We start from the raw sequence: 12067 nt of genomic DNA on the forward strand, positions 1-12067 counted from the left end.
GAAATCAAAAGATTGTGGTTACATTTTGAAAGCAAGAATGTTTAAACTAAGAGTCATCTCAAGTCTCGCCCACACATACTGTCGCATCGTGTCATATTAAAATCTGGCTGGACTCTGATTAAGAGATGTTCCACCACAGTATCTTTCAAAAGCAAATTGCTTAAATGCAAAAGAATCCAACTTCCTTTGGTTGAAGCTTGTGCCATGACGGTTCATAAATCTCAGGATGGAACTTACTTCAATTACGATAAGAGTCTCAAATAGCAACTGGTATACGTTGCATTGTCAAGGGTTAGAAGAATCGATGGCCTGTACATCAGAAATATGACTTTACATTCTACCATGCTCACGGTTGTAACGCACCTAAGATGCAAGACCTTTGAACTGAATTGAAACGTTTGAATAACCATCGTTTAGAAACACTCTCTACAACTGCATTGCAATTTTGGGATCGAGTTGCTTTGTCGAGTTTCAGAATGGTATTGTTGAATACACAGAGTTTGAAATGTCATAGCAAAGACATTGCGACCGATCAAATTCTCATGGAATCGAATATCTTGGCATTAAATGAAACATGGCTTGAAAACAATGAAAATGTTGATGTTTGAGGATACAAACATATCACACAATTCAAAAGACCTTCTGTGTGATCTGGTGGTGTTGCCATATACAAAAAAGTCGAATCAACAATATGTATGCCACATATTCTCATTACCGTGGATGCAGACTCGCTACAGCAAATGACTGGTACAGATAATTGTGACGACATTTGTGCAGCTGAAGTTGAAATAAATGGACAGAAGACTGCTCGTAACTTTCTACATCTCACCTAATTCAACATTGGGGCAGATTAAAGTTTTCTTATATACAATCTAGCGATTTATATGCCAAAGTTTGGAGACATACCTAAAGTTTTAAGGAAATTCAGCTTTCAAAGGATCCCAATAATTTTTGTGATTGTGATTTCAACATTGACGTTAAGAAACCTGAAAATGCTCTATTCCCTGACTTCATGGAATCAACATTCAATCTTAAACTCTCATCAGATCCCACAAAATCTACTATGCGTGGTCAATCATGTATCGACTTGGTCTTCAATCGCAATGTTAATAGTTTTAATTGTTTCAAGTATATATCCTACTTTGGTTACCACAAACCTTTATTGTTGATTGTAAATGAAAATACCGAATAAAATAAAACTGATTTTATTAAGCTTAAATTGTATTTTTTCATTTCACATGATGTTATTTCATGGATCCACCTCCGGCTTCATGGAGCCAAAGTCGATTTTTTTATGAATAAGTGGAGCTTGAAACAATTTAAGTACTTAAAACTAAATGCCCATAGTTTAGGGAATATAACTACTGAAGGCTAAATCATGCAATAATTTTCAAATACATTAACAACTAATAAATATAATTTTACAATATTTACTTGTAAAATCATTAAAAGAATGCATATAGGTAAAGTGATGTCCTTCTACCCTGCATTTTAAATATTTATTAGTATGTACTATTGGAATAATTAATAAAATTAAAAGCATCAATATTGTGTTGGAATTGGCATATGTCAAATTGAGATTCCAATTACAGTGGATTTCGGTTATTTGGGCCACCAGTTAATTGGGACAGCTGTTTATTTGGGGCAATCTTAAAAAACAGAACCCAATCGAGTAAATAGCCAGGGTTTACTTAGCTTAATTGGGACAATAAGCCATTTAATTGCAGCACTGGAGATTACCCTACGACTGTCTCCGACCGTACCAGGTGGTTTGGTTGGATTTCTGGAGGTCACAACCATAAAACAATAAAAACAATTAGCAGTCACTTGTTTATTGGGCTTTTCTATTGGTGCAATCTATCATAAACAGATAGTAAACTCAATCTTATTGAATTTGCGATAATACCGAAAGCTGGAATTCTGTGGATTATGGTGAAATGTGTTTACACTTCTACTCCGTTCTCACTTGCGCGTATTGTGTTACTTGAAATTTGTGTGCTGTGTTCTTTGTTATTGATTGCTTATCTTTTTACTGTTTTAAATTTTAACCCTCATCCACAAATGTCAGTGAACAGAAATGTCAACTAGTTAGTATGTACATATTACAGTACGTATTAATTGTTCCGATTATCACGTACATATATTCTTCCAATTTTCACGTATCATTTAATTTTTTAATGGTAAGGTAATAAAGAGTAAATTTGTGCTTAATATTTCTTTACTTTTATAGCCTGTGGATAATATTCCTCCTATTTTCACTAATTAGAATTGCTGTTTAATAGAATTAAAATACAATTCACAAACGTGATCACAATGAGCGGCCCTTACTACACACTGTATAGTGAACGGTACTTTACTATGGTGACTCCATTGTAACGTGATTTGATTGTACAGTGAACCAATTGTAAAGTGGGGGTCCATTGTATTTTTAACTTTTTTACGTGAAACTTCGGATAATTTGGGCAGCCGCTTAATTGTGCCAAAATGCACTAGTCCCGATGTGTCCCAAATAACAGGAATCGACTGTATTACATTAATGAAAGTAAGAGATACGTTCCAGGAATTCTTACTTAAGTTGAGTTTTATGTAACTCGGGAATGACTAATAAAATATTGCTACTATATCCCTGATATGCCAAAATTACAAAAACCATATAAGAAAAGAAAACATAAAAGGAAGAAAAAAACGCATGTCATTGTACTGTAAAAACGATGTATTTCGTAGCCTTTGGTTATTATAGTTGACTTCATCGGTGCAATCCCTTTACTGCTTCTCGTATTCTGTCTTTGTCCTTTTTTATTGTTTTCACTGTTCACACTGACAAATCTAAATTGCACACAATACTTGTTAATGTTTGACCATTTTCCTACATCCTTATTATTTTAATTTTCTGATCCAAATCGATCACTTTCCTTTTCTTGGTAGTTTTACTAGTATTTTCTTAGTTGGCAACATAATGGTCAAAACGAAATTTTCTGTAAAGAACTTCACAGGGTTAAGGCAGAAACATACTACTATCACCTCATAGGAGCTCACATATTACTAAAGACATTCTGGAGGTATCACAACAAAGACAGTTTGCAGTTTCCGGTTAACTGGCCTTTTCTGTTATTGGAATTCATTATAAATGGGTAGTAAACTCGATCTTATTGCATTTTCGATAATACCGATAGCTGGAATTTTGTGGGTTTTTACGTTATTAAGGTAAAATGTGATGTGTGTCCCCTTCACTGAAATGTTCAGTCTTATAAAAAAAATAAATAAATTTTCAGAATCTTCTCTTCATTCCTACTTTTTAATCTTGTTACTCCATATCTCACTTGTGCATGCCATGTTCGTGGTTATTAATTGCTTTTTTTTTCCATTGTTTTAAATTTTACAACCCCAAAAAAAAAAAAAAAAAAAAAAAAACACGTAAGTCTGAAATTACATAACTTGGGCTTACGTAAGTTGAGGACTTATTGTAATAATATAAATATAGAATTAGAGTACCAATTTTTTTTCCCCCTTTAGATGAAGGACCAATGCCAAGAAATTAGAAAAGTAAATCAGGCCATAAAAAAAAGAAAATTAAATGGAAAATATGATTAGAAATGGTTGCTGAAACAGCAAGTAGGTTCATCAACAATGATTTTAGATTTTTTTAATACAAAAAAATCTAAAAAATATCTAAAATCATTGGAGATGAATCTAATTTTACTCCCAGTTGTAGTTTTGTAACTAAAGAAAAAGAAACCAATATTCAAACGCAAAATTATGAACCAGAAGAAAACTTTATTACTGGCAGAGAATGTAAGAAAGAATGTAATGAACACAAAGAAAATAACAAAAATAATAATATAAGAAAGGATTCAGAGGAAAGCCAAAAAACATATAAAAAAAACAATATGATGATGAAATTGTTGAATATAATTTAGAGAAATCTTAAGAACACAAAATTTTAGAAAAGAACAACAGTGAAATAAATAATGAAATCAATGACACTTATTATGTTGCATTAAATAAATTTATCGCACAAAATCCTAATTCATCACAAACTAAAAATTTGATATTTTTATTATATCACCCATTGTAACAAAAGATTTAATTTGTTAGTTTTACTTATAGCTAAATATGATGAGTTACTCAAAAATTATCTAGAAAAATAGATAACTGGAAAATCTCAAATAAGAAAGTCTAACAATCCTGAAAGTAGAGGCAGAGGTATATTGGTAATGAATAAAAACAGTATTAATAAAATAATACTGTTTTCATTCATTTTCTTTATAAATAAAAATTTTCCTTTCAATAAAAACAGTATTAATAAAATACTGCTAATTATTTGTAAGGAAACACAAAATGATACTGTAGAAGAATTAAAAAGGCTGGTATTTTGAGTGTACATTAGTAGAGGCAATATGCAAGAAAGCAAGCTTATATATATATAAAAAAAAAAAACCTTCCCATTTCACCCATCCAGTCACTACAAATGCATGTCTAGTTCTGGCTTGAACTAACTTAAGTTTTTGACCTCCACTATGACAGACCACCCAGTGGCTAAAGGCAAATTTCCGCACATCTATTCTACAATTGTCTTAGCGTTAGCATTAGTAGAGGCATTTGATGCAAGAAAGCAAGCTTATGCAGCATCAGCCAAAAAAAAAAAAAAAAAAAAAAACCCACTTCCACTTCACCCCTCTGTTCGTTCAAAATACCTGTCCAGCTGAGCCTTAAACTTATTTAGGCTATCAACCTCCACCACAAGGGATGGCAGTCTGTTCCACCAACCAACCACCCGCTGGCTAAAGGCAAATTTCCGCACGTCTATCCTACATCTGTCTTTCCTCAATTTGAATTTATGCCCTCTCAGTTGATTTTTCTGAGCTAGAGGAAGAATCCCATCAGCATTGAGCATGCTTAAACCATTCAAGGCTTTATACACCTCTATCAGATCACCTCGCTGGTGCCTAGTCTCCAGACACTGTAATTTGCAAAACTTAAGCCTTTCTTCGTAAGAGCACCCCTTTGTTCCATTCACTAATCTTGTTGCCCTTCTCTGTACTCGTTCCAGCAGCTCTACATCCTTCTTGAAATGAGGCCTCCAGACCTGTATACAGTACTCTAGGTGTGGCCTGACCATTGCCTTATACAATGGAATAATCACCGCCTTATCCCTGCTGGAAAAATTCCTGTATATCATTGACAATACTCCATGAGCTACTCTTGCAGCCCGTCTGCACTGCTCAGAGAACTTCATATCTGCCTGCACAATCACCCCCAAGTCCCTTTCATTCTCTACCACTGTCAGTGTAGTACCACAGAGTTGATACGTTGCTCTGGGGTTGCTGTTTCCCATGTGTAGTACTTTACATTTGTCAATGTTAAACTTCATTTGCCACCTCTCAGCCCATCTGCTCAACCTTTCCAGATCCTGTTGCAGCAGCATAGTGTCAGTAGTGTCCTTGACAACCCTGCCAACCTTTGTATCATCTGCAAACTTGGACATTAAGCTTGATATACCATCATCAATATCATTTATAAATACAGAAAACAATAATGGACCCAACACTGAGCCCTGAGGGACTCCACTAATAACATTAGTCCACGATGAGCAGTGTCCATTGATTACCACTCTCTGTCTTCTCCCCCTCAACCACCCCTTTATCCATAGCAGCAATTTGCCTCCAATGTCACACTGCTCCAATTTGTGCAGCAGTCTTCCATGTGCAACAGTATCAAAAGCCTTTCTAAGATCCAAGTATATAATATCAAAGTTATTCCCTGCATCCAGTTCTTTTGTGACTGCATCATAGTATCCAATCAAGTTGGTCAGGCAAGACTTACCCTTAACAAAACCATGCTGTGTCTGAGCTATAACTGAAGTCTTGTCTAAATGATCCTGCAGTGCTTCTTTAACCAGTGCCTCCATTAATTTTCCTGGAACAGAAGTTAAGCTCACAGGTCTATAATTACTTGTGTCAGCCTTTGATCCTCCTTTGTGAATTGGGGTCACATTTGCACATTTCCAGTCTATGGGTACCTCCCCTGAGTCCAAGGAAGCTCTCATAATTATGGCTAAGGGTTTGCTTACTTCCTTTGCTGCCTCCTTTAATATAACTGGATAGATCCCATCCACCCCGGGTGCCTTTCTTGTGTTTATCTTCAACAGTTTCTCCTCCACTTTACTCCCAGTTATTTCAAGATTCTGTAGCTTACTGCTAGAGTTGAATACACCTCTGGCATTCCCCTTGCTGAATAACTCCTCATGTGTGAATGTCGATGCAAAATATTCATTTAGTTTGTTAGCTACCTGAGCAGGATCTTCAACAGTTGACCCATCAATATCAAGTGGACCAATCTGATTCATCCCCTTCCTTTTAGAGTTTACATAAGTAAAGAACTCTTTGCTGTTTTTCTTTGCATCCCTTGCCAAGGATTTCTCGTAATCTGCCTTCGCCTGCCTAACCTCCTTTGTAACTTGGTTGCATATCAACTTGTATCTATCATAGGCTTCTGTGTCATGTGTTAATTTGTAAGTATCCCATGCATTTTTCTTCTCTGCCATATGCCTCATTAGTTCATCTGACATCCATTTTGGCCTAAACCTTGAACAATATTTCTTAGTTGGTATGTAAAGCCTAGTGGCTTCCAAGATACGTTCTTTGAATGCTTCCCATTTTGAATTTGCTGTTGGTAACATCATCAGTTGGTCCCACTGTATAGAATTTAAATACTGTCTCAGTCCATCGTAGTCGCCTTTACGGAAGCAATAACCCTTCCCTTTACCCCTAATGGTAGTTACCTCTTTGAGTAAATCCCACTTCAGCACACTGTGATCACTGCCACCTAGTGGTTCATTTATCTGCAGATTCTTAATGCATGAAGAATCACTGCTGATAATCAAATCAAGAGTATTACTCCCTCTAGTTGCCTCCCGAACATGCTGATGTAGAAAACAATCATCCAATAAATCCACAAAAGCCCTGCTAGTGTGTGAGTAACCAGCCCCCAAATTCCAGTCAATATCCTGGAAATTAAAATCTCCCATTATAAGACTCTCTGATTTACTGGCCCACTCTATTTCCCTGTACAGTTCCTTATTATACTCATCAGAGTCATTAGGCCTATAGCACACTCCTACTCTCAATTTTGATCTCCCAATGCTTATGTCACACCAAACTGACTCAACACTGCACTGTCCAGCGATGTCGACTGGCTTCACTTCCTTGGTTTTTATGTGTTTCTTAACTAATAGCATAACCCCTCCCCCCTTCCTATCCTGTCTATCCTTTCTGTAGACGTCGTACTCCCCAAATTGCAGTTCTGCATCCCTTATATCTGTGTGACACCACGTCTCTGATATCCCAACAATATCTGCCTTTGATGTTTTGAGCAATACCTGAAATTCATCAAATTTATTTACTAAACTCCTAGCATTGGTGTACACGCAAGTATACCTGCACCTGTTTCTATTCTTAGCTACCCTAACACAACCCATGTGTTTACTTGTACCGCAATGGCTCCCAGCAGTCTCTGAAATACCATGCATCTTGTTTTTCAGGCTTCTGCTCATTCTAATAGAAGCAGTGCAAGAATCTCTTTCACCTCTGCTAGTGGCTACTGTCAATCTATTGGTCTTTGTCTCCCCCCAAGCTAGCAGTTTTCCGACCCACCTAACACTGCCTCGATAGCATCAGCAAATATTCTTGCACCCTTTCTATTTAAGTGTATCCCATCCCTGTAGAAGCAATCTCTCCTGTTAACAAGTACAGTCCAGGCTGAAAAAAATTCTACCCCTTGAGCCTTGCACAGTCTTTCCAGGGCCGAATTGATCGACAAGGCTCTCATCATATACTCCCTCCTATCGTGTCTGGGCAGAATTGCAGACACTTTCAAATTCAACCCTAATTCTCAGCTTTTGTTCAACAGTGACCTGTACTTGTTAAGTAATTCTGCCGGTCTCCTACTCTTAATATTATTAGTGCCAACGTGTACAACTATATCACCTTTTGTGCCCTTAAAAGATGATATTCGCTCTACAATGTCATCAACCTTTGCCCCTGGCAGACATACCCTGGTCCTGTTCCACCTATCTTTTTTACAAAGCATGTTCCCCGTTTCCCTGACAATAGAGTCACCAACAACTACTAGTTCCTTCGGGACCAGCGCATTCTGCCTTGGGGGTTGTCTCTGTGTCACGCGATGCCCAAGTGCAAGCTCTGGCGTTGATGTGGGCAGCTGAGAGCTTGATGGGCCCCTCAATTTAGTTTCTTCGAGGGCATCCACCCTGTCCTTCAAGCTCTCATATAGGCCCACAAGAACGCCGAGTTGTTGCCTGATATCGATACACTCCTTGCATCGCGCACACACAAAGACATCCCCCTTGGCAGTATCATGTCCCGTACCCGATTGCTCTGCAAACATCAAGCAAACAGTGCATTTTATAAGGCTGTGAGTCAGAGGACAACTGCCCCCCTCAGTTCTGCTCTGGGCCACAGCGCTTCCATTAGCTTGAGCCTTTTGCTTTGCTGCTCTGGTCTGAGTCATGATTCTATTAATTTATTAATTAATTATAATTAATTATGTTAAATATAATTAATTATATTACGTTTGTAATCTAAGTCGTTATATGTATTTATTTAAACGTACAATTTAACTGCTAACGAAGTTCAACTAACGCTATCTAGTACAGCATACAACTATCGTATCACAATGGCGGGAAAATTACGAACGGTAACGGAGTTGAAACATGTGGAAACCTTTACCGATACTTTTATGCAATTACAAGGCCGAGTAAAGAATAAATACACCAAGTTAATCAAAAAATCACAAGATAATGTTATACTACTAAATTTAAATCAAAAGTTTTAGAAAAACAATAATTTCAAATCAATAAATAAGAAAAATCCACTTAGCGGCTTGGAACACGACCGTCTCTAGTAGCCTCGTCAGCAGACTTCCTCAATTTGAATTTATGCCCCCTCAGGTGAGTAATCTGTGCAAGAGGAAGAATCCCATCAGCATTGAGCTTGCTCAAACCAATCAAGGCCTTATACACCTCAATCAAATCACCATGCCTAGTTTCCAGATGCTGCAATTTGCAGAACTTAAGGCTTTCTTGGTAACAGCAACCTTTGGTTCCACTCACCAATCTCACTGTACTTTTCTGCACTCGTTTCAGCAGCTCTACATCCTTCCTAAAATAGGGCCTCCAGAAATGTATGCAGTACTCAAGGTGTGGCCTGATCATTTCCTTATACAAGGGTACAATGACCTCCTTATCTCTGCTAGCAAAATTTCTTATATCACTGACACCATGATCTACTCTTGCAACATGTCTGTACTGCTCAAAAAACTTCATATTTGATTGCACAATTACACCAGGATCTTTCTCATTCTTTACCACCCTGAGTATAGTACTACACAGTTGGTATGTTACTCTATGGTTACTGCTACCCATAAGCAGTACTTTACATTTGTCAATTTTAAACTTCAGTTGTCACCTCTCAGCCCATCTGCTGAACTTTTCTAGAAACTGTTGCAGCAGTATACTATCATTACTGTCATTAACAACTCTGCCAAACTTTATATCGTCTGCAAACTTAGACATTAACCCTGATATACCTTCATCAGTATCATTGATAAATAAAGAAAACAACACTGGGCCCAACTCCACTTCATGGACATTAGTCCATGAAGAGCAGTGTAAATTGATTACCACTCAACCATCCTTTTATCCATTGCAGCAACTTGCCCTTAATGCCATACTGCTCCAATTTGTACAGTAGTCTTCCATGTGCAACAGTATCAAAAGATTTCCTAAAATTCAATTATATGATATCAAAATTATTTTTTGCATCCAGTTCCTTTGGGACCACATCATAGTATCCAATCAAGTCGGTCAGACAAGACTTCCCTTAAACAAACTGATACTGTATCCAAACTATAACTGAAGTCTTGTCTAGATGATCCTGATGTGCTTCTTTAATCAGTATTTCCATTATTTTCCCTGGCACAGAAGTTAAACTAACAAGTCTGTAATTACTCATGTCACCTTTGATCCCCTTTGTAAATTGGGGATATATCTGCACATCTCCAGTCTATGGAGACGTCCCCTGAGTACAAGGAAGCTTTCATAATTATGGTTAAGGATTTGCTTACTTCCTTTGCTGCTTCCTTTAATATAACTGGATAGATCCCATCTACCCCAGGTACATTTTTTATGTTCAATTCCAACAATTTTTCCTCCACTTTGCTCTCAGTTATTACAAAATCATAAGCATCCTGTTACAATTTGATAAACTTCTGGCATTTTCCTTCCTTAATAGCTCCTCATGTGTGAATATAGATGCAAAATACTCATTCAGTTTGTTTGCTATCTGAGCAAAATCATCAACAGTCGAACCATTAATATTAAGTGTACCAATCTGATTCATCCCCTTCCTTTTAGAGTTTATATAGGTACAGAAATCCTTGCTGTTTTTCTTAGCATCCTTTGCCAAAGATTTCTAATAATCTGCCTTTGCTTGCCTAATCTCCTTTGTGACTTGATTACAGACTAGCGTATATCTGCCATAGGCTTCTGTGTCGTCTGATAATTTATGTGCATCCCATGTATTTTTCTTCTGTGCCACAAGTCTCATTTGACAACCATTTCGGCCTAAATCTTGAACAATATTTTTTAATATGTATGAAAAGACTAGTAGCTTCCAAGATTAATTCCTTGAATGCTTCCCACTTAGAATTTGCTGTTGGTAACATCATGATCAGTTGGTCTCACTGTACAGAATTTAAAAACTGTCTGAGACCACTATAGTTACCTTTACAGAAGCAAAAACCCTTTCCTTTACCCCTGATGGTAATTATATCTTTAAGTAAATCCCACATCAGTAAACTATGATCACTGCCATCTAGTGGTTCCTTTATCTGCAAATTCTTAATACACAAATGATCACTGCTGATAACCAGATCAAGAGTTTATTTAATGAAGAATTAGAAAAATTATTAGAAGGAATGAATGGGTGATGTGGGTATGGGAAGTCCCCTCCCCACCCCTGATGCTGTATAAGTTTGTTTCCTTGTATCATTTATTGTAGGGGGTTAGGCAAGCTAAGGCAGATTATGAAAAGGTTTTCAGCGAAGAATGCAAAGAAACGTAGTAAGGAATTCTCTGGGTATGTTAACACTATAAGGAAACTGATAAATCACATTTGCCCCCTGAATATAAATGGCAAAACTATTGATGACTTTGTACAGATAAACTAATAAAGGCAAATTAGTACTATGGGTAAAGAGATGGTTAAGTGGCAGAGCAGTTATAAATGGCCACTGCCCATCATGAACTAATGTTATAAAGCAGGGTACCACCATGCGCCTCCGTAGCCAGGTGGGAAGGAGCAGCAGTGCGTAGCACACGCTTCTTGATTAGACCGGGGTTCGAGCCCGTCACCACCAAATACGGAGGATGCGGAAAGGTCAGGGAATGACCACCGCATATTCCCGGAGCAATATGGCCTTAGTTGCTAATGCTCCTAAAAACCAAATAACAACAACAACAGTGTACCACTGGGGTTGTTTTTCTGTCCCCTCACTCTTTTTTTAATATTTATCAAGGATATCAATGTGGGTTTTCTAAGGTTTTTGTCACAAGTTTATTGATGATACAAAGATTGGCACAGTGGTTAATGCCAATAATTAGGGTATGCAATTCAAGTTCTAGACACTCTAAGGGTGGTTTATAAAGTGGTGTCCAATCTTTTCCCATACAGGGGCCATATTCAAAGTTAGATTTGTTTCGTGGGCCACACTGATGATTCGAGAAAAATTAGTGTTACATTTTCCATATCTTGTTACATGTAAAAGGAAGTTTCTATTTTCTTGTTACCATTTTTTATTTTCAGGATATATATAAAAAATGCAAATTCCCAATGCTTTTATGTGCAACAAATCTGTTAGTGATTTCTTTTTAGATTTCATTAAAATTATAAAAGTATGACTTACTTTTGCTTTTAAATGCTCACTTTAGTAAATTTACAACCTGAAAAGGATCAGTGCTTTTCAATATTAAGGTGAAAAAATAAATATAATG

General features: G+C 37.0%; 1 protein-coding gene across 7 annotated transcripts in view; it reads right to left on the reverse strand.

Annotated features, from left to right (window-relative positions):
* Window positions 1-12067, reverse strand: part of ash1 (histone-lysine N-methyltransferase ash1) — a 1128611-nt gene that overhangs the window by 17363 nt on the left and 1099181 nt on the right. The window contains exon 29 of one of the 7 annotated variants that reach the window (XM_090378883.1): window positions 11980-12016. The exons of the other annotated variants lie outside the window; for them this stretch is intronic. Within the exon in view, the coding sequence (XP_090235009.1) occupies window positions 11996-12016 (21 nt within the window). The 3' untranslated portion in view covers window positions 11980-11995. The remainder of the gene's footprint in view (window positions 1-11979; window positions 12017-12067) is intronic. 7 annotated transcript variants of the gene reach the window in all.

Source organism: Mastigoproctus giganteus, chromosome 8, assembly GCF_048544385.1.
Source record: "Mastigoproctus giganteus isolate SK-2022 chromosome 8, ASM4854438v1, whole genome shotgun sequence".
Lineage (NCBI taxonomy): Eukaryota > Metazoa > Arthropoda > Arachnida > Uropygi > Thelyphonidae > Mastigoproctus > Mastigoproctus giganteus.